Consider the following 23,029-nt stretch of genomic DNA (forward strand, 5'->3'; position numbering starts at 1 on the left):
ATAAATAAATTTAAAACTACCAATTACCAAACATATATATTGCTTATTTTTTTGTAGATGATTACTCACCTAAAAAATTAAGTTGGGAAAAAGAAAACACCCAATAAAGTAAAATTAAAATTAAAATTAAACAAAAATCAGTCATTTTTATCTATGATAGTCTAAATAAATTGACTTTAGCATATGGGTAAATTCCAAATATACCATGGGTGAGAAATAGAGTTACTATTATTAAATTAAATGCATGTGAATAATTTCTGAAAGACAAAAGTCCATTGTACCAATCAGTCACATGTCTATGACAGAGTTGGTAACAATTTTCTTTTTGTTTGTTTGTTTGGCTGGAAAGAAAAGGAAAAAACAACAAATGAAACAGGACAACAGCCAAATAGAATGGTACAGCAGCAAAGACATGGAAGTGGGACTGTGTCTGAGTGAGAAAAAAATAAAAATGTACCCCATAAATAGTGAAGGAATGGTAATTTCAATTGAAAAACCAACCTATTTATTATGCAAATTGGTAGAGTTCATAGCAATTTTTTTTCCCTATTCATTACTAATATAGATGGTTGTTTATTTATTTATTTATTTATTTTAATTTTAAATATTTTTTTGTTATAAAAGTTTGAAGAAACATATTTTAAATAATTCACCACTTATTTTATCATATTTTTATTACTTCTTTCAAGATGTAAATGAAATGTAAATGCAATTTAAATAATAATGAAATGTAATGAAAGAAACTATTTACAAGATCCAAACACAATCCCTTCTCTATGTCAAGGAATTTGAAATTTGTGAGAAGAAAACAAATATAAAAAAGACAAAGAAAAAGTGATGAAGAGAGTAAATACCTCAAAGACAAAAACAATGATGGCAATCATGTCCTCACTTGGCCCCTCCACAAGCAATAATGTACTCCAACTCCTTGCCATTTGAACACTAGTTTTCAAGCCCTTTTCCCCATCACCATAACCCACTTGTGCCTTTCTCTTTGATTCAAGCATGTGGGTTTGAGATTTCTTTAATTTTTTGCCCTTTGGCAAATAGGATTTTGAGCTTGTGGTATGATTCTTCATGCCCCACCTCTCATAGTCGCCTACAGATCTAAAAAAATGAGGAAGGAATCTAGGAGAGAGAGAAGCCTTTGTCAGTGCTTTTATTTTTCATGTCATGTCAAGTGGAGTTTAAATTTTAGGAAAATTAAATATAACAAAAAAATGGTATGGTACTCTTTTGGTATCATATGAGGTCCATGCTTTCCAAAATAAAATTTTAACCTAAGTATGAAATATATGACCCATTAATGCGAGTACTATGATCCATGGTACAATATAATATAATGTACAAAATTGAATAAGTGACTATTTTTTGGTATGATATTGAAAATTTGGATTTAGTCTTAAAATTATTTTACAAATATATGTTTTTTTTAAAATTTTTTTATTCTTTATATTGAAGGGAAAAACGATAAACAAAATTGGAGAAACAGTTTGAAAAAAACTCTAATAAGTTTGAACCTATTTTATTTTTCCTTTCTAGATGAACACCAACACCAACACATGCGAAACATGCTATCAATTGGGAAGTCAATTATAATAATTATAATAATGATTTTTTTTTTTTTTTTAATAGGGACAAAGAGGTGGTGTTACAAGTCAAAAAAATCAAAAAGCAAAAAATGTAAAAAAAAAAAAATACAAAAAGGAAAAAAAAAGGGACGGGACGGGGAGGGGGAGGGGGCGCGGGGGGGAAGAAAAAGACTCCTAAGGCCTTTAATGAAAAAGATTTTGCCATAAAGAGGTTTCAAACAGAAAAGTTATCGTAGAACTGATAATGGTACTGTAGCTATGCACCTGTATGATTCTATCTCACCCACCCATCAAAAAGAGAGCCCACAGCTTTTTCTTGTTTTTAAGAAGAGGATCATCCCATCTGGGATTCCTTGCTCTTTGTTGAGGAATAAGTAAGGGAGAGGCGGAGGCAGATTCTTTTGTAATTTTGGCAGAAGAAATCTAGTCCATTGAATTCTTTCCCAAAAGGTCAAATTTCAGTCACAGGGGTTATGTCCTTTTAACCTCCAAACCCCATGGTTGTCTTCAAGAAAACCAGCATGAATTTTTTTCTCCTAGTGTGAATGTGGGTTTCTAGCGCAGAAACCACTTTCCTACCACACCAGCCTACCCAAGGCCAGCACAAGTAGGCTTCAGATATGTCTTATTGGGTTGGGACCATGAATTGTTTAAGAAAAACTACTCATGAGCCACCTGCCCATCTGGGTGAGGCTGAGAAGATGAATTCATACTAGAAATCTGAAGTTTTTTCCTCCAAGGATGGCTGGTCAATCCTGCTGTGTAGTTGGTTGATGGGTCTTTTCTGTTTATCTCTGTGAGTTGAATTTAGGATTCTGTGTTGGGCAAATGGCTAATGGGGTCCAAAACCAGGAAGGGGTTCCAGAAAACCTAAGCAAACAGCTTGCTGTGGCTGTGAGGAGTATCCAGTGGAGCTATGCTATTTTCTGGTCATTGTCAACCAGGCAACAAGGGTATGCAACTCCTTTTTCCTACCTCATTTTCTCTTTCAGAACCATTTATCAGCTTTTCTCTCTACATGGGTTTGCATATATTTTATGGAATCCGATATAAATGAGCACCATGTATGTTCTATTTATGTAGCTCTTTCATTGTTCCATTTCCCTTTCTTTCACAAACAAATCAGCTTTGATTTTCCCTTTCTGGGTTTGTATCTATTTTATGGAATCTGATATAAATTAGGACCATGTATGTTCTATTTATGTAACTCTTTCATTGTTCCATTTCCGTTTCTTTTACAAACGTTTATCCGCTTTGATTTTCCCTTTCTGGGTTTGTATATATTTTATGGAATCTGAAATAAATGAGCACCATCTGTATTCTGTACTTACTCCCAGGAAAAAAAAAGGGGGTATTATACCTGAAATGGGGTCTCTCCATAAAGGCAAAAAAATCGCAAATGGTATGCTGCAACTGCCCAGTGGGAATTGATGATGCTTGCATCTGGGTAGAGTTGACTATTTACATTATCGACTGGTAGTTCAACTTGGCTTCACCTTCTGATACTGTTTTAGAGCTTAGGTTCTTAAATGTTGAGTAACATTAGTGTAGTTTCTCGGGAAAATTGGAGAAAATAGTATCTGGTTTGTATGGATTTTAGTCTGCAAGATGGGGAGCTGATCTTTCTTAACATGTCCTTGCTCTTAACTTTCTTGGAAAGGCATGTTTCCCTTTTCTGAAGGTGAGCTTTTGCAAGGGTTATGGAAAATGGAAAACAGAAAGCAGAAGTGAATCAAATCCCTCTTTAGAGTAAAAATGCCCCACTAGGAGTTCCAAAAATTTTCAAAAATTTTGAACCAAGAAGGATTTTTATGGCTTTTCTTTCCCAATAGTGTTCTTCAGTTTCCCAATAGTAATACTATCCCTGTTGTATGTTCATCACAAGAGTTTTAAATTGAAATTAATCTTTGAAGTTTGCATTCGGGTCACAACCTGAACACACATTTCCATTTGCTTACTCTGTGAAAATGTGGTTTGGTTCTTATTCTTCAGGGTACTGGAATGGAGTGGGGGGTACTATAATGGGGACATTAAGACAAGGAAGACAGTCCAGGAAATGGAACTTAAAGCCGACAAAATGGGCTTACAGAGGAGTGAGCAATTGAGAGAGTTGTACGAGTCTCTCTTAGAAGGTGAAACCGACCAACAGTCCAAGAGGCCTTCTGCTGCATTGTCTCCAGAAGATCTCTCAGATGCAGAGTGGTATTACTTGGTTTGCATGTCCTTTGTATTCAATCCTGGCGAAGGGTACTTACATCTATTCTACCAATCTCAACTTTTCCATTCTGTAGCTTATATTTGATATGATCTTCCAAATATAATGGTCAAGATTATTGTGATTATAGAAGGTAACCAAGAGTTAATGCAAAGGGTGAAATTTCAGTTTCATAATTGAACTATAGATTTTGTGTCACATCCATATATCTTGTATGAGTTCTTTTCTTTTTCTTCCTTTTCTGTATAATTTTCTTCATCAATTTCATTGAGGTATATGTTTCATTAGATGGTTTTATGACAATTCTTCTCATTGTTGCATAGTTTGCCAGGAAGAGCACTAGCAAATGGTCAATCCATCTGGCTTTGTGATGCTCAATATGCGGATAGCAAAGTTTTCTCTCGATCTTTGCTAGCGAAGGTTGGTTTCTTTGGCTGACATGTATCCCAAATTTTGAGGCCATTCTCAGTTTTATGGCCAAGTTATTTTACAAGCAACTAGAAAGCTAACTTTCTGAATTTCTCTGTTGTTTTTAAATGACCGGACATCAACCATTGCCCTCAGAGCGCGTCTATTCAGGTACATTTATCTCTCTGATGGTCAAGAACCATATGATCATAGTTATACATGCCAATGGGTTTGGCCGGCCTAAGCCTTGGCAACCAACACAATGCTATAGTGGTTTGCTCAAATCTTAAAGCCTAAACTTCAGTTTAGGCTGGGTTTAGAAATGTAATATTCATCCTACAACCCAGTCTATGCCCCATGCTACATCATATTTTACACTAACAATTTGCTAATGAGTGGCAAAAACAGAATTTATTCAAATATTAGAATGCACAAAACCTAAAAGAAAACATATCCAGAGAAAATAATGTTCTATACCTTGCAATAATAATGGGCCTATGTCCAACGTCTACTCTGATTTCTGTTTGCAAAGCAGAACTCATAGAAATGTATCTAAGCAAGTTGGGTAAGTAGAAATGAAAACTGACTACAGAAAACAAACATACATCTAATGACTTATTAGGAAAATTGCATATCATATTACTATAGCTTCACTCTTTTACTTGTTTGGCATTTGTGAAATCTCCAACTCCTTGTGCCCGCATTGAATTCTGATGCCTGTACCTATACTTCTATTATGAAAACACAAAATGCTATTCATAATGTCTCTCTCTTTTTTTCCCTTTTCTCCAGACAGTGGTATGTTTTCCTCATATGGGGGGTGTGATTGAGCTAGGTGTTACAGAGCTGGTAACCTCTTTTCAAGTGCTTGATTACCAATCTCTTCTGTTTGCTATATGAGATTCTGCTGCTAAACAACTCTTCTCTGTGTTTTTGTCTTGGGGATTGTCAACTCAAGGTCCCAGAGGATCCTAGTCTCATTCAACATATCAAAGCTTGTTTACTCGAGCTTTCAAAGCCTATCTGCTCTGAGAAATCTTCCTTTGTTCCTTGTAACACTGATGATGATAAAGACCGCATGTGTGCCAAGGTTGATCATGATATAGTTGAGACCATGGCTTTGGAGAAATTGTACCCCGCCACTGAAGAAATCAAGTTCGAACAGGAGGGGATGAGTGAATTGCACGGAAACATCCATGAAGAACATAACATTGGTTCTCCTGATGACTGTTCAAATGGTTGTGAGGATGATCACCAGACAGAGGACTCCTTCATGCTTGAAGGTATTAATGGAGGTGCTTCACAAGTTCAGAGTTGGCATTTCGTGGACGATGATTTCAGCAATGGTGTTCAAGGTTCCATGGATTCTAGTGACTGTATATCACAAGCTTTTGTGAACCAAGAAAGGATTCACTCTTCCCCCAAGGGTGAAAATGTAAACAATGTTCGACTGAAAGACCTTCAAGAATGCAATGACACGAAATTTAGCTCCTTGGATCTTGGAGCTGATGATGATTTGCACTACAGAAGAACTATTTCTACTGTTCTCAGGAAGTCACACCCGTTGATTGGAAATTCATGTTTTCGCTGTTATGATATCAAATCTAGCTTTATAACCTGGAAGAAAGGAGGAATACTTGATGCCCAAAAGCCACAAACACAACAACGAATATTAAAGAAGATCTTGTTTACGGTCCCCTTGATGCATGGCGGTTGCGGTTTCAAGTCCCAAAAAGAAAATGCTGGAAGAGACGGGCTTTGGAAATCTGGAAGTGATGGCATCTGCAAGCAACATGCTTTATCAGATAAAAAAAGAGAGAAAGAGAAGTTTCTGGTTCTCAGGTCAATGGTTCCTTCTATCAACAAGGTAATTCAATTACCATTCATTGGAAATTATGTTTAGCATTCATGTCATGTGAAGTCATGTTTCTTTTAGGCTTAGTGTTGGGTATTGTAAAATCCCAAATTCAATATTAACTCCTAAGTTTCACATTTATGCAGATCGATGAAGTATCAATTCTCGGTGACACAATAGAGTACCTGAAAAAGCTTGAGGCAAGAGTAGAAGAGTTGGAAACTAGTATGGACTTGCAGACAGAGCTGGAAGCAAGAGCTAGACAGAAATACCTGGATATGGTAGAACAGACATCAGACAATTATGATGACAAAATGATTGATGATGGAAAGAAGCTGTGGATAAACAAGAGGAAGGCTTGTGACATTGATGAAACTGACCTGGAAATCAATGAAATCATTCCTAAAGACAGCCTGCCATCATCAGACATGAAAGTCCGCATAAATGAGCAGGAGGTACTCATTGAGATGAGATGCCCTTGGAGAGAATACTTATTGCTTGATATCATGGATGCCATAAACAACCTCCACTTGGATTGTCACTCAGTTCAATCATCAAACCATGACGGTTTTCTCACTTTAACACTTAAATCCAAGGTCTGTACAGGCAGATTTCTATGACTTTTTCCCTTCATTTGTTCGTAACTTAGTTTTACCAGTATGCTATCTGATCTAACCTCAATAAAGAATAACTTCCATACTCTTTCTTGAAGTTTCATCCTCAATGTTCATGTGATGTTTGTCTCTTTATCATTTGGTTCCAGTTTCGAGGACGAGCAGTGGCATCAGCAGGGATGATCAAACAGGCACTATGGAGGATAACAAGCAAATGCTGATCAGAAGATGGAGTCCTATTATCAACTTCCATTGTAGAATTTCTCTGGGTATGTTGTTAACTTTAGCTTCTTGAATATGTTGTGTAAATTTATCTACTGTCCTCTCATGTCTGAATCCCATTTCAATAAACCTTCTTAGTCTTCATTTTCGGTTAGTTTGTACTGATTGTTAGATGAATTAGCAACTAGTAGTGGATTATTTGACCAATATTGTGATTAAGATTCCTAAGGAAACCTTTGTGGTTTAATCATGATCACATAATCGAATTATACATGGCAAATTAATGATTAAGTTAGGGATGGTTTTTTTTTTTATGAAAAATGCTTCCTAGACCACTACCAATTTGCCAACTTCATCCATTATTAAACATTGTTCCCATTTGTTTTTCAAGCAACAAAAGATGTTGACGAAAGCAGCATCACCTTTAATCTCTTAGACCCCACTCTTTTGATTCTCTACTTAATGCACATGAACACTTCTTATTATTGGTGGGGTTTACTTGCTTTCTCCAGAATTTTCATTATTGTATGATCCAAGAGATATTCTTTGAAGCACTCATATGAAGTTTCAGGCTTGTAGAGTTGGCTGTGAACTTTCTACAAGAGTTCATTCTAATGATTTAGTGGACAAGTTGGAGGTTGAGCTCCCACTATACAACTATTTTTTTGTGCCATTAACTTCCAACAGGTCAAACCTCTCCAAACCCAACTAACCCAACATCACTTTTTTTTTTTTTTTTTCTCTCTTGCTGATTGGTGGTAAATTTGATGGAAAATGAGAAGGAAAGAAAATAGTGAAAAAGAAAAAGTAAAATAAAAAATAAAAATTAAATTTTAAATAATTAATTTTTATATACTTTTTAAAACCTATTTCACTTGTTTTTGTTTCTTTATATAAAGATTAAATAATTTAAAAATAAATAAATTTCTAACTAGTTTTAAGGTTAAGTTTGGTTCTTAAGGTTTTTGAAAAATTTAAGGGGAAAGTAAAAGGAAGGGAAAATTTGGTAAATGTTTTTTCATGTTTAGTATAAAAAACTGTCAAGAGAAAGAAATTTATCATTGAAAAATACACTTTTTTGGGTAATAATTTTTTCCTCACTTTTTCTCGTCACATATTCATGAGAAAATCATTTATCTTTATTTTTTTTTAGCTTTTCTTAATGCTTAGAAACCAAACGTGGTTTAAGTATATTTGATTTCTTTTCCTTCTTTTTTAAACAATTAGTTAAAAAGACCATATTTGTAAATCTAACATCTCTTTGAATTTGAATTTGAAAAGTAACTTATTTTTTATATAACTATTCTTTTGAATATTTACATGTAAGTTTTAAAAAAGAAAACTATTTTTACAAGAAAAAAGTGAGGACATTTTGTCAAAAAGAGTATATTTTAGGCTAAAAAAATAAAGGTTAAATTTACAAATTAGGGATTATGTGATCCTTTTAATTGAAACCCTTTTCTAACATGATAAATCAAACATGAGAATCATGTTCTTTACTTCTTTTTTTTTTTTTTTTTTTAAGTATTTTCCCATAACCAAATATGGTGTCAAATTTTCAACTGAAAATACATCATTCATCTCATTTTTTTCAATATCACAAGAACAAGAACCCTACAAGAAGCATCAATCTTACTTCCAATAGCTTATTTCATAACCACAAATGAAGGGATACTGCAGAAAAGTTATCAACTGGGAACAGCTTCTTCAACTTAGGTTTTCTGGTGGGTGTGTTCTGGTGATATTGATGCCTGCAAAATCTTTAACAGTGAAGCCAACTTTCTCAAACTTCCCTTCCTCACTACTCTCTCTGAATTTCACATAATCCAAGCAAACAAATGGCTTGTACATTCTTGTGTTTCCTTCTCCTATAACTTCATCAGGAGCCAAGATCACCTTCTCATCTTCAAAACACCAGAAGAAAGCCAGAGAAAACCGGTTCACCGGTTTCTTCAAAACAACTCGATGTTCTGATGACCTTAGTTTTCCATTGCTCCAAGCCTGCAACATGTCTCCTATGTTCACCACCAGGGTACCCTCACATGGGCTTATGTCCATCCACTTCCCCTCCCTTGATCTCACCTGCAGGCCCCCTATCTCATCTGGGTAGACTACTGTCACACAGCTCATATCAGTATGCATACCAAGCCCCTCAACCTCTTCTTTGAAATCATCTGGGGGTGAGTAGTTTATTATCCTCAAGTATCCATGACATCCATTGAATTCTGCTTCATAGTATTTCTTCACAAAACCTTCACCCAAGCTCATCAGCACAATCTCCATGATCCTCTTTGACAACTCTGTCATCTTCTTCCCGTACTCTTGCAGTACCTCACTGTCAAAAGAGCAAACCAGTAAAGGAAAATCCCAACCAAATGTGAAGAGAAATTAACCAGCATAATAAAAACACAAAGGGACAGTACCTGAATTCAGAATTCTGTTTGTCAAAGAGAACATCTGCAGAACTCTGAGCAGAAACAAAGAAATCTGGTCCAGAAACCCTGAGGCTCTCAAAGAAAGGAGAAGCTATAAAATGAGGAGTGTAAGTTTTCAGAGAAGAGAAAGGACCCAGCTTCAGTTTGGTGTCAGAAGGGAGGCTGAAGAGGCTCTTGGAAAGTAAACACAGTCTGCCGTAAAGATCTTTGGTGATTCCATGACTGGTTATGTGGAAAAAACCCCATTCTTTACAAGCTTCAGCAAGAGACAGTAGAGAAGCAGGTTGTAAGGACTGAGAGATATCAAGAACAGGCAGTTCTACAGAATTTTGATCAGATTCAGACATGATTACTTGGAAGAAAATTAGCTACAGAAGAGATGTAGGGTTTGTCCCACAAAGGTAGGTCTGTTAAATAGGTGGGTAGGTCTGTTACAAGGAGAAGAAAAAGAAGACTACTCTACTGATTATGTACAGCCATTGAGGAAGGGTGCATCTGCGTCATAAAGATGATTTTTGGTTGTTTATGTTGAGAAAGCAAACATGAAGACACTTGCATTTGTTAATTTGACGTTGAATGGAGCAGGGCCAAGCTGGTTGCAAGGAGGCATCTTAGCATTTGAATTTGTTATACAAGTCTGGCTACACTACAAACTGTACTTTTTGATAGGTATCAAAAAGAAATTTTCAACCTGGTGATACCAACTATACATTTTAATTTTCATTATTTGTATATTTATATATTTGTACATTGGTTTCATTCATTTGTATCTTTAGTGACCTAAATTTCACTATACACATTCAACGGTTTGAATATTTTGTTTTTTTAGGTACCACTACAATAACTTACCATTTTCTTTGTTATATACTTCTAATCACAAAATTTTTTAGTTTAGATTCTTTAAACTAAGGTTTCGTTTGGGATAATTTTCTTTTTTTGGCTTTAATTTCAAAGTTAAAATTTTAAAAGGCAATATTAATATTATAAAAGTTCTATTAAATATGAAAAAAAAAATGTCTTGCTTAAGTTTGAAATAGAATTTTTAGATGTAATGTTTGTTTGACTTGCATATTAAGCCTTTTTTTGTTCTTTTTCTTTTTTTAAGTCATAAGCTTTTTGAGTAAAATTAGCCAAATAAATATAGAAGCTTTTATTTCTCGGAAATCTAACTAAATAGGGCCTAAGAGTAGGGCCAACACTAGTGCTTGGTTATTGAGCAGGTAGGATCTCGAAAACTTTTTGATTTAAATACCTTTTCCAACTTTGTCCCTCATAAATATTATATATCCTAAGCCCAATAATAGACTCTTCTCTTAATATTATCCACTTAGATATAATTTATCTTAAACCCAATAAATCCTTCTCTAATACTTGGTTATTGAGTATATAGGATCTCGAAAACCTTTTGGTTTAAATACCTTTCCCAACTCTGTTCCTCATAAATATTGTCTTTCATAAGTCCAATAATAAATTCTTTTCTTAATATTATCCACTAAATATTATTTATTCTGAATCCAATAAATTCTTCTCTTAATATTGTCTACTATAAGTTGTACGGATTCTCAAACTTGAAAAAACATGTGATATATATATATATATATAGCAAAAAAAAAAATCCCCATTTATTGATGTGAGATTTTAAAATTACCCTTTATACAAACACGATGTCTTTGTTGTTTAGCTCACACTCAAACTCTCACATCAAGCTTAGAGTCGGTCGCATTATCATTTGTGACAGTCTATTCTAGATATCATCCATGAATCTAATAATTCACTATAATTTTAAAATATAATATCAATTAGCCTGACCCCAGGTTGGATCTTATGAAAAAATCCAAGTGCATATTCGCCCATTTATCAACTAGAAAGCTGACACCACATATGGGTCTTCATAGAGTGGGGTTCACAGTAAGTCCATTCATTGATCCATATCATTTGGAGTCATTTCCTTTCCATGGATTCGTTGTGGATTTAAAAACTAAGATAAAATCAAAAGCAGACAACTGAATTATTGAACCATTTCATCAGTCAATTTCATTACAATTGCCTTTAAAGTAGTAGACCAAGCTGATGTGAAAGTTATTTTGTCTAACATATTAGTGCTCTAGTGCTACTACTAATATTACCACTACAACCACTATTAGTGGTGTTTGATGCCTTAATTGCAAGTCTTTAGCCATCTCCACCTCTAGATGTCACAACAATTGCTTTCTTTCTTTATGCACCCTTTTTTTTTTTTCTTTTTTCTACATCACAATATCTAATCCTGATTTGGAGCCAATAACTCAAATATAACCCCTTATGAAATTGTAGATTTTAAGCTTTTTTTTTTTTTTTTTCAAATAAGATTCTTATTAATAAATCATAATGATTTTATTATGTTTTTTATAAATCATTTTGATAAATAAGCTATCTTATGATTAATGTAAATTTAAAGTTTTGAATAAATTAAACAAGTAATAATCATATTAGGTGAATTATAATAGTATTTGTTTAATTTTCTTATTAATTTAATATATTTCGACTCAATCCAATTCGATTTATTTATTAAATGGGTTATATGGATTTTGTTATAGAGTCTATATAATAAACCGATCATATTCATTTTAAATGAAATCAAACACGATAACTAAATATATCATGTTTGAAAACCCAATTGTCACCTCTATTCTCAACATTCTTTTTACCTAAACTAGGTAGAAAATAAAAATATCATTAGAACTTGTTTCACCATGTGATTTATGAAAAAAGAAAAAAAGAAAAAAGAATTTTTGAAAATTTGAAAATAGTTCTTAGATTTACAATATATATATATATATTTATAATGGTAGTTATTTTTTATAAATAGAGTTAAATAGAGAATAGTTTTAAATAATAAGCTTTGGCTATTTACTAGACATTGTTAATTAAAACCATGTTGTTTTATATAAGCTACAGTTGGGCAAGTAATTGAACTGGGCTTTGAGCATGCTGTTTTACCTGCGAATTTAACTCTCAGCCCAACTTATAATATGTCAAATTTTCCATTTTTTTATTATTTTTTATTGGGTTTTGATGGGACAACTATTGGACTCGACATGGGCCCATCCATAATTGGGCTTGGATAAAAAAATCAGCCCAATTTTGCCCTAGAATGATCCAGCTAGGATTGGATCTGACCAGGCTTAGACCCATATTTTTAAGGCAGGCTTGAACTAGGGCTGGGATCAATGGGCCGGTCAAAACGGAGTTGTTGATTGCAAACAGCGTCGTTTCAGTTTTCCTTTAACTCTTTTTTGAAATTACCCTTTTAGTTGTTCTTTCCGTCCTTCCAAACTCACTCGCTCTTAGTCTTTTACCTTCACGGCATTTCAACTACACTCGCCACCCTCAAGCCACGACGTTCGAATCTTTTTTCTTCTCAAGTCTTTGAAGAAAAAAAAAAAAAAAAATCAAATCTTCACATCTCAAGCCATCACCAGATCTATAATGCGCTCCCCTTTTCGAAATGCATACAAGGTGTTCGAAGAAATTACCCAGAGAAATGTTTTTATCCGAAACTCAGCGTATGGTTTATATTACAGGAGTATGCTCAATACTTATGCATACTACGAAGACCCAGTTGAGTTTCATGGTGAAAAAGATAATGTAATATCTTGGACATCGAAAATTTCCAGTTTGGTGAAGCAAAATCAATCTGAATTGGCAGTGGGGTTGTTCAAAATGATGCTCATGACCGAGCAGAGGCCCAACCATGTGACAGTACTGAGTGTAATACGGGCTATTAGTGGGTTGGGTTTGGAAGATATGATGAGGGTGATATGTGGGTCAGTGATCAAACTGGGGTTTGAGTCAGAAGTCTCAGTTGCAACAGCCCTTATTGGATTTTACTCTGATTATGATATGGGGATTGTTTGGAAAATTTTCAACCAAACTCCCATTAAGGACCTGGTGTTGTGGAGTGCAATGGTTTCAGCATGTGTGAAGAGTGGGCAATATGAGGAAGCCTTCGAGATTTTCCGAGCAATGCAATATGATGGTGTCGAACCAAACCATGTAAGCATTGTAAGTATCCTGCCAGCTTGTGCCAATGTTGGTGCTTTGTTGTTTGGGAAAGAGATACATGGGTTTTCGATAAAGAAGATGTTTCATCCTCTAACAAATGTGCACAACTCACTGGTGGACATGTATGCAAAATGTAGGAATTTCAAGGCATCAATGCTAGTTTTTGATCAGATATTGGAGAAGGATTTGATATCGTGGACAACTATAATTCGTGGGTGTATTGAAAATGATTGTCCAAGAGAAGCATTTAAAGCTTTCTCCAGGATGCAATTTTCTTGCTTTGGGGCAGATGAAACAATTGTGCAGGATATGATTGTGGCAATAATACAAGCAGATGAGCATAAATTTGGAATAGCTTTTCATGGCTTCCTACTGAAAAATGGGCTTTTGGCTTTTGTTTCCATTGGAACAGCACTTCTCCAAATGTATGCTAAATTTGGTGAGTTGGAGTCAACTATAATTGTATTTGATCAGCTCGATAAAAAGGATTACATTTCCTGGAGTGCAATGATCTCAGTGCATGGTCATAGTAGGCATCCTTATAATGCTTTGGAAACATTCAAACAGATGCAATCAACTGATGAGCGGCCTAATGAGATTACTTTTGTTAGTTTACTACAAGCATGTTCTTTAATAGGAGCTCAAGAGCTTGGGGAAAGCATTCAGGCTCATGCAACTAAAGCAGGGTACTTGTCCAATGCATTTTTATCATCAGCATTGATTGATTTATACTGCAAATTTGGGAGAATAAATCAAGGAAGAGCTATTTTCAACGAAATTCCGACCAAAGACCTCGTTTGTTGGAGTTCAATGATTAATGGCTATGGATTAAATGGTTGCGGAGATGAGGCTCTTGAGACTTTCTCAAACATGTTAGCTTGTGGGGTAAAGCCCAATGAGGTTGTTTTCATTTCTGTTCTATCGGCTTGTAGTCACTGTGGACTAGAACATGAAGGTTGGAGCTGTTTTTCTTCCATGGAACAAAAGTATGGTATTATTCCAAAATTGCCCCACTATGCCTGCATGGTGGATTTGATTAGCCGTAGGGGAAATATTGAAGGGGCTCTTCAATTTGTGAATAAAATGCCGATGGAACCTGATAAAAGAATTTGGGGGGCTCTCCTTGCAGGTTGTAGATCAACTCATGGGTCTATTGAGATCGCTGAGCTTGTGGCTGAACGGCTTATTGGCTTGGACCCACAAAATACTAGCTATTATGTGATCTTGTCAAACTTGTATGCAGAACAGGGTAGATGGGGAGATGTGGAGAGGCTGAGAAAATTGGTAGATGAGAAGGGATTAAAGAAGGAAATGGGCTATAGTATGATTGAAGCACAGTAATATTTTTTATGTTATTTGAAGTGATTAATGGTAGGAGGTTGATTTCTCATTAAATTTCATTTTTTTTCCCCTTATACAATTAATGTTGTAAAAATTTGGAAATAAATTTTTTGAATTTCTTATTCAATTTAGAGTCAGTTCCAAATGCTTTAAAATTGATTGGTTTTCATTTTATGATCTGATAAGTACTTTTTAATTGGGGCTTTGCAGGTTAGACTTCTGTTTAGAAAGACGTATATGTTGAGATTATGTTCAATTAACCAGAGCTTTATCGTTATAAAGCAAATGGTGTCAGGTATATAGATGCCTTTCTTCTGTTAGATCCATTTTATAGAGATTCAATTTAAGTCTTTATGTTGATTCTCGAGTTGATCCTTGTCAATACTTAAAAGGGAACTTCATGAGAGCTTAGAAAGCTTAGACTCCTTTTGTTTGAAGAATAAATTAAGATCACCTTTTTTCCATATCTCGTAGTTAGGCACACTTGAAGAAGTTGGATTGTTTGAAGCCCATGAAACTAGTTGCCTCATTGGGTTTGGCTTCTCTCTTTGCTCCACCATTTGGATCTTCTGCTACTCTTTACTGCAATCATCCACCACGAAAGAATGGTGGAAGCTGTTTGAAATGCAGAGTGGTGAGTCCACACTTCATCACTTCTTTTTTATAATATTCTGTTTGAATATGTGGTTAAACAACAATAAAGCATGTAACTCTTGAATTTATTGTACATGAAGTTCTGCTTTATGGTGATCAAATTAAGGGATTCATTACTCCTTTGAAACGTCTCTATTTTCTTCTATGAAGTGTTCCTTATTATGAAACCTCAAACCTTCATAAAGGGAAATAAATGTCACATTAAACTATGTTTTGAGGCTCCCTTTTTATTAACTTTGCCATCCCGATTAAGCATATAGAACCTCTCCATAGACCAACAGCAGCCCTTCTCATGACGGGAGGAATCCTTGAAGTGCTTCTTGTTAGTGCCGAAGACATCAAGCACAGAAATTTCTTCGGTGCTCCTTCCTCTCATCTCTACTAATAATAGTAAACACTATATTTATAGGATTGTATCATTCATTTGGAGAGTAAAGAACAATCACATTTTCTTTTCATTTTCTTTTTATTTTTATAGTATTGGATGCATTATTAACAATTTGAACTTGATAATATGTTTGTTAGGAAAACCGAAATATTATGTCATAATACAATGTGGAACTCAGATCCATAGAAGCAAAATATCATCAGGTCTGGTTCTTGTTCTTCTTTTCCAGTATATTGATGTCGCAACTCCCAATTCTAATAGGTTCAGATTTTCGTAGTAATGTAATTTGGTGATGTAGGGAAAGATGAGAAAACTTACTGGAATGGGAAATTTATGTTTGAATTCCCACATTCTGAGTGGAAAAACTCAACCCATCTCAAACTCAGAATCATGGACAAGGAGCTCTTCAGAGGTGGTGGATTGATTGGTGAGACAATGTAATGACCTCTAGACTTACATGATGATTAGATTTCATCTTTTCTTTGCTACATTAAATCTTTTCTTTTGTTTGGGAATTTTTGTATATCCAGTTCACTGTGATCGGATCTTAGTGCTGACTTCATAGCATTCTCAAGTCCATTGAGATTGCAAAAAAATCTTGTTATCTCTTACTAAAGGGTTATTATTCTCTTCATCTAAGATATTTTTCCTAACCTTGAATTATGTCCCCTCCCCAAACACCATGACTAGGTTCAGTACAGGAATAGCAAAAATAAATTGAAGTTTATTAGGGTTTGTTTGGAAACTACTTTTTAATTTTTTTTTTCTTTTTTACTGAACAATTTTTTTAAAATTTGTTCTAAAATTAAGTCTTTTTTTAAAACAGATTTGAGGTGTTTTTAGGTGTTTTTTGGTAGAGTTTTCTAAGAAATAATCGAAAATGTGACGAATAGTTAGAAAACCTTTACATTATACATAAGTCCATAGTAATTTCAAGGCAAATAAGTCGAGAAAACTATTTTCCATGTTTAAGTTCCAAACATAATTTTATTCCTGAATACAATTAAGAACTAGTTTTAAAAACTATCTTTTGAGAACAGTTTCCAAAACGTTGTCAAACAAGCCCTTAGCTATCATCCCCCACTCCACTTTTGCAATGGTAGAAATTGTCTAGTCACTAAAGTTATAAACTAGAGAACTTTACTTTATTTGTGATACTTCTTTCCTTCCCTTCCTTTTCATGGTGCTATAAAACATAGTATCGTATTGTCACAGAGAATGTCCACAAGGCAAATTACTTGCATCCATTGAGCATGTAAAAAGCTGTCTTTAGCATGGTTACATCGATCATGGTGGATCGATCAGGCTTTTGATCATGAGCTCTCAGCTAAGGACTATGGTTGTAAACCTCGATTTTTTTAATCATGATGAATGCATACAATGAGTTTCTCTTAGGTCTATATGGCATTGTGAATTATTTCTAAATTATTTTCAACAACTTTCATACTTTGTAAGAATCATTTCCTTCGCTATGCAGCATTCATCTTGGTGGAATAATAACGGAGGGATACACAAAAGGATTCATGGAACTGACACCAGCTCCATATAATGTAGTTCTTGAAGATGATACCTACAAAGGAATGATAAAGGTTGGACTCAAATTCATTGCAAAAGTAAGTATGCTTTTACATAATCCCATTGATTGATTTTACGTTAGCGGTTCAGTGTGAAACAGAATATAATCATGGTGATTTGCAGAAAGAAGAGAGGAGGGAGACAGGGGAATATGAAGTGAAAGAAGAGCTTATACAGGCTAGAGATTATGAAGTGAAAGAAGAGCTTATACAGACTAGAGAATATGAACTGAAGGAAGTGAAGGAAGAGTACAGGGAGACTAGAGAATTTGAAGCAGAGAAGGAGCAGAGACACTCAATCTATAAAGCCATTACAAGTGTTTGGAAATTTTCTTGGTGGAGATTGTTTTTTAATAAGAGGACAAGTTATAGAAATGAGAAGAAACAAATTTAGGAGGATTTGATGAGAAAATGATTTTTTTTTTCTTTTTTTTCTTTTTGTGTGTTTGTTTGGTGTCTGAGAAAAGTGCATCATGGAAATGGTATTAGAAAAAGAAAAAAAAAATTATTATCATGAGTATGGATGCTTTCTAATCACAATTCTATCTTCTCTGAAATCATGATAACGGTTTCAATTAAATTGTTTTTAGGAATAAAATTTTGTTTGAAAATTTAAATAATTCTTAATCTATTTTATTCTTTGTATTTTTAATTATCTTTTCAAAACACTCTAAAAAATTATGAAAAATATCTTAAATTTGTTTTAAATATAACACATTTTCCAAAAAAACTCAAATTTATACTAAAAACCAACATATTTTCAAAAAACTTACTTTGATATTTTTAAAGTTAAAAATCCGTTTTTAAAAGCAGTTTCAGATAAACTCCTTTTAGCTTTATTTTTGTTTATCTTCTAACATTCCTCTCCATTTTCTTTTTCTCGCTTTCATCCAACATTTTGAAATTAAACACGAGACACGACACTTATATATTACTAAAAGTCTTAATATAAGTTATTGCATCCCATATATAATCTATTGACCTTAATTATATTTTTCATATCTTTCCAATTTTATTAAATTTTAATTTCATGACATTTTGTATAATACCAAAAAAAATTATTTACCATTATAAAATTAAAAATTTTAGTTTGAAATTCATTAATAATAAATTTATACTAAAAAAAAAAAAAAAACTTGAAACTCCCACCATCAACCTAATAAATCAAAAGTAAATTTAAATTCAAAGTTTCAAGATTTACAAATCAAAAAGGGCATTCAATATTTTACCATAAATCAACAAATTTGACTTACCACAAAAATTTTAATACGTTGACCCATGTTTGGAAAGTAATGGCATCAAACCCTAAAAATCAGGTTCATGCATTTATTTGAATATAAAGAATGATTTGACTTTTCAATTTATTGCAAAGAGCCCTGAATTTGTAGGTCGCCACCCCTACAACACTTCCATAAGCCACGTTAAAAAATAAATAAAATAATAAATAAATAAAAGATAATATTGCACATAAATGGAGTTCACGTCTATCTCTTGACCCTTTTGAAAAGATTATATTCCATGAAAATAACATTACCATAAACCCATTTTTTATTCAAATTATTTTTATTTTAAGGCAACAAAAGGGTTGAATTCAAAGTCTCTAGTGTATCCCACATGCCCCTTGAGCTAACCTCCCACCTGAGTACCTTATTAAATTCCGAAAACATGGAATTTGGACCTCCACGTTGTGTTTGTGTGGGTGTATTTTTTTTAATATATACTTACTTAAATATTAATTTTGCACAATACCGAGATATTAAAGGTTTATTTGGTAAGTATTTTTTAAAAACAGTTCTAAATTATAGTTTTTGAAAATTATTTTTTGATATTTTATAAAATAGAAGTTTATTTAAAAATCTAAAATATTTTTAATCTATTTTTAATATTTTAAAATATGTTTTAAAAATAATTTTTATAATTAGTATTTTATTTTTAATTATTTTATGTGTTTATATAATTATTTTTTTAAATAATATAAAAAAACAAGTGAAAACAACTAATAATGAAAAATAGAAAATAATTTTTTTTTGTTATTAAACGTGTTTTCTTGTTAATAGAAAATTGCTCTAAAAAACAATTATCAAACAGACTTTAAATAAAACTTTTTGTTAAGAATTTTCATTTGAAAAAAAAAAAATTAAAGGAAAACCTATGTGACAAATATATAATTAAATTGGACACAAAAAAATTCATGCAAATATATATGTCATATGATTTTTATTTATTTTTTGACATATTTTAAAGGTTCATTGTTTCAAATATATAAATAAATAAAGATAAAAATGAAAATATAAGGATGTTTTTGTAGTCTACTGTCTACATTTGTTTCCAAAAAAAGAGCGAGAGCTTGGAAATACATAGAGAGCATACAAATATGGCAGTCTATGACCTCAACGGTAAGTTTATATATGAAGCTTGGCTTGGGCATACTTTTTTAGAAATAACATAATTTCAAAACATATTTTTGGAAAAACACCATGCTCTCCTCCATTGTTTTTCTTTGCGCGGAGAAGGATTTTTTTTTTTTTTTTTTTTCAACCAAATAGACCCATTCACACGCCTAAAATGCCAGTAATCACTGAATATTCTTCTTATAAATTTGTCATATGATACCAAATTTTACGTTACACTGTTATATAGTAATCAATCTAGTGAGAATAATTGTACGAGGGTCGACATTTTTTTCCTTATAAAATTGACTATCATCTATGACAACTAAGAATATCGTATATTTTTCAAGCTTTTATCCATTTTCCTTTTCTTCTTCCTCCTACATCCTTCAAACAAAGCTGAATTCCAGCCAATTCTGCATCTGGGTTTCTCTGATTTGACCGGAGTGTCGCCGGTTTTCATTTTTTATGCAGTCTTGGCCACATGGGTCTGGTCAAAAAATGGCCTTCTTTTGAGCAGAAAAGGGTGTCGAAGAGAAAGAGAGGACTAGGAGGGAACTGTTTCAACAAGGCTTTCTCTACATTCTTTACTTAAAATTCAAATTCTCTCAAATAAAGGTAAGATTAAGATTGTAGATTGGCTGTTTTTTTCTTGGCTTTAAGCTTTCAAATTTCAGTTTGTTTACCTCCAGAAAATGTTCCTTCCATTGCTTTAGACCGCAACTTTGCTGCAGATTCAGGCATTTTCTGCTTTCATGTATCAATAGTGACCTGTGAGAGGCCTCTTTTGCTTTCTTTTCAGAAAAGAAAACCATCCCTTTTGAATACAGATTCTGCATTTTAATCCATTTCCCGGCCAAAACTTCAAGTCTGGTTGATTACATGCAGGTTTTTCTGAGCACAGAATTCGTTAATTCAATAATTTTGAAGCACAAATGAGGAGATCATCGAGCCGAGATGAGAATCATGATCTGGGTTATCGTTTGCCTTATACTGTTGATCATTTTGATCGATCAACTGCACATTCTTCAACACCGAGCGCTCGATCAACTGCGCATTCTTCAACACCGAGCGCTGATTCCATTTCATACATGAGGACCTACTCTCAGTCATCAAACTTTTCGGATCGTACAGAAGACAACATCAGCTACTCCTACGAGGCTTCTGCGTCAGCCTGGCCCGTGACGAGGATAGAGACACAGACAGAGACGCCCCATAAGCAGGCTGTTCTTACCGGACTGGAAATGAAGCAGCACAAGCATGATCTAGACCCTAAATACGATGATGATGCTCTAGATTCAGGTGGGTCCAAACCTCATTTCCGGGAAAGCTAAGGTCTGGATTCTAATTTGCTTAACTAACTTGTATTTGATTTTCTGGGCAGAGCTTGAACTGATGAAGGAAAGATTTTCCAAGCTTTTGCTGGGTGAAGACATGTCAGGAAGCGGCAAAGGCGTCTGCACTGCGGTCACAATCTCAAATGCCATAACCAATCTCTACGGTATTTTCTCCTAATAGACTGCCAGAAATGATTATCCATTTGGCTGCTGAGAAAACTGAGGAAAACACTTTCCTCCACCTTTTCTCGGCCTCCAAACAGAAAAAAGTGTTTGTTCTGTTCTCCATGTCAATGCTCATGTATTTTCCTCTCTGTGCAGCTACTATATTTGGCCAAAACCAGAAATTAGAACCACTGAGTCCTGAGAAAAAATCAATGTGGAAGAGGGAAATGAGTTGTTTGCTCGCAGTATGTGATTACATGGTGGAATTCTTCCCCTCATTGCAGACTTTACCAAATGGGACCAGCGTTGAGGTGAAAATTTTCGTAGTCTCACATCCAAATTCACTTCTGGGTATTGTCTTCTTCGCTTGCTTTTGACACAATTTATCGGTTTTGTTCAGGTGATGGCAAGTAGACCCAGATCAGATATCCATATCAACCTTCCAGCTCTGCAAAAGCTCGACACAATGCTCCAGGTAAGACAAGCTCCATCCGCTGAACTTCCTGGTCTTTTTGGAAGGCCTGATTCAGAAGAACTTGAATTTTGGTTCACAGGAAATATTAGACAGCTTCAAGGAAACAGAGTTCTGGTATGCAGAACAGGGGAAGCTGGTGAGTGCCACCCGGGCTGGCTCCTTTCGATTGATTACTCAGCGGCCAGATGAGAAATGGTGGTTGCCGGTTCCATGCATTCCCCGAGGTGGCCTGTCAGAGAAGGCGAGGAAGGACCTGAAACACACTCGTGACTGCGCTAATCAAATTCACAAAGCGGCCATGTCCATCAACAGTAGTCTTCTTGCTGAGATGAAAATCCCAGACTCGTACATTGCTGCACTCCCAAAGGTTTAGTCCTTGTAGATCGAATAATAACATTCATTTCTCGGTTTGATCACAGATTCTTCCCATTGCAGAAGTTGATTCTTACGGGAAATTTCTTGTTTTCAGAGTGGACGAGCGGGCCTGGGAGATGCAATGTATCGGTTCATGAACACTTCTGATAAATTCTCCCCTGATCAACTCATGGACTACCTCCATATTTCATCCGAACACGAGGCCCTTGAGCTTGCAGACAGGGTTGAAGCTTCAATGTATACATGGAGGCGAAAAGCATGCGTAGCGCACTCCAAATCATCATGGGACATGGTAAAGCAACTAATTTCAGAAACCGAACGGACCGACAAAAACTATGTGTTAGCAGAGAGAGCCGAGAGTTTGCTATTTTGCTTGAAACAGAGGTACCCTGAGCTTTCACAGACTAGCTTGGACGCATGCAAGATCCAATACAACAAGGTGAGCAACTGCATCCAAATTACTAAAAGCTAAAATTCCAGGAAAATCATGAGTAGAAAATCACTGAAAGGAAAATATTTGTTGCAGGATGTCGGGCAGGCGATCCTGGAGAGCTACTCTAGAGTGTTGGAAAGTCTAGCATTCAGCATTGTTGCTTGGATTGAAGATGTATTACATGAAGACAGAAACATGAGATGCAAAGAGAGATCAGTAGTAGAAGACATGCAAAATCGAATGTCAAAGCTCGATATTTGATCGATCTAATGATATTCTAGGTCATTTACCATGTTGATGAACCTCGATATATATTTGATTCTTTCATGTTTTTGGGCTAATTCTGTAAGCTAAATGGGAAGCATCGAGTCTCCCATTTGTAGATTTCAGGCATGAGTTATACATAGCATGCTCTGATCATAAGCATCTAACTTTTGCAATTTCATGTATATAAACAGGGATGAGGGGTCCATAGATTTGATCGCTGTGGAAAGTTTTTTTTTTTTTTTTTT

The 23,029-nt window shown here is 34.5% G+C and overlaps 4 protein-coding genes across 5 annotated transcripts; 3 read left to right on the top strand and 1 right to left on the bottom strand.

The window, feature by feature from the left end:
* The first annotated feature begins 1,829 nt into the window (after positions 1-1,829).
* On the top strand, positions 1,830-7,172 carry LOC117932172 (transcription factor EGL1-like). The gene is made up of 8 exons (XM_034853277.1): positions 1,830-2,545; positions 3,585-3,839; positions 4,131-4,227; positions 4,372-4,386; positions 5,008-5,064; positions 5,174-6,082; positions 6,217-6,666; positions 6,834-7,172. The coding sequence occupies exons 1-8, from the start codon at positions 2,421-2,423 to the stop codon at positions 6,903-6,905; spliced, it is 1,980 nt and encodes a 659-aa protein (XP_034709168.1). The 5' UTR covers positions 1,830-2,420; the 3' UTR covers positions 6,906-7,172.
* A 1,237-nt stretch (positions 7,173-8,409) lies between these two features.
* On the bottom strand, positions 8,410-9,928 carry LOC117932173 (gibberellin 20-oxidase-like protein). The gene is made up of 2 exons (XM_034853278.1): positions 9,330-9,928; positions 8,410-9,241 (listed from the first exon to the last, which is right to left on the bottom strand). Exons 1-2 carry the CDS (start codon positions 9,686-9,688, stop codon positions 8,614-8,616), a joined length of 987 nt encoding a protein of 328 aa, XP_034709169.1. The 5' UTR covers positions 9,689-9,928; the 3' UTR covers positions 8,410-8,613.
* Positions 9,929-12,662: 2,734 nt separating this feature from the next.
* On the top strand, positions 12,663-17,856 carry LOC117932174 (putative pentatricopeptide repeat-containing protein At3g01580). The gene is made up of 6 exons (XM_034853279.1): positions 12,663-14,706; positions 15,641-15,739; positions 15,906-15,971; positions 16,067-16,205; positions 17,246-17,381; positions 17,467-17,856. Exons 1-6 carry the CDS (start codon positions 12,810-12,812, stop codon positions 17,734-17,736), a joined length of 2,607 nt encoding a protein of 868 aa, XP_034709170.1. The 5' UTR covers positions 12,663-12,809; the 3' UTR covers positions 17,737-17,856.
* A 2,323-nt stretch (positions 17,857-20,179) lies between these two features.
* Positions 20,180-23,002, top strand: LOC117931656 (rop guanine nucleotide exchange factor 3-like). Of its 2 annotated transcripts, XM_034852655.1 has the most exons (8): positions 20,180-20,350; positions 20,621-21,034; positions 21,117-21,233; positions 21,391-21,545; positions 21,635-21,709; positions 21,789-22,076; positions 22,179-22,523; positions 22,611-23,002. In XM_034852655.1, the coding sequence occupies exons 2-8, from the start codon at positions 20,668-20,670 to the stop codon at positions 22,776-22,778; spliced, it is 1,515 nt and encodes a 504-aa protein (XP_034708546.1). In that variant the 5' UTR covers positions 20,180-20,350; positions 20,621-20,667; the 3' UTR covers positions 22,779-23,002. The 2 variants fall into 2 exon arrangements, with proteins under 2 accessions (XP_034708546.1, XP_034708547.1); XM_034852656.1 differs by lacking the exons at positions 20,180-20,350; positions 20,621-21,034; positions 21,117-21,233 and having other exon boundaries at positions 21,363-21,545.
* The last annotated feature ends 27 nt before the right edge of the window (positions 23,003-23,029 follow it).

This window comes from Vitis riparia, chromosome 15 (assembly GCF_004353265.1).
Source record: "Vitis riparia cultivar Riparia Gloire de Montpellier isolate 1030 chromosome 15, EGFV_Vit.rip_1.0, whole genome shotgun sequence".
Lineage (NCBI taxonomy): Eukaryota > Viridiplantae > Streptophyta > Magnoliopsida > Vitales > Vitaceae > Vitis > Vitis riparia.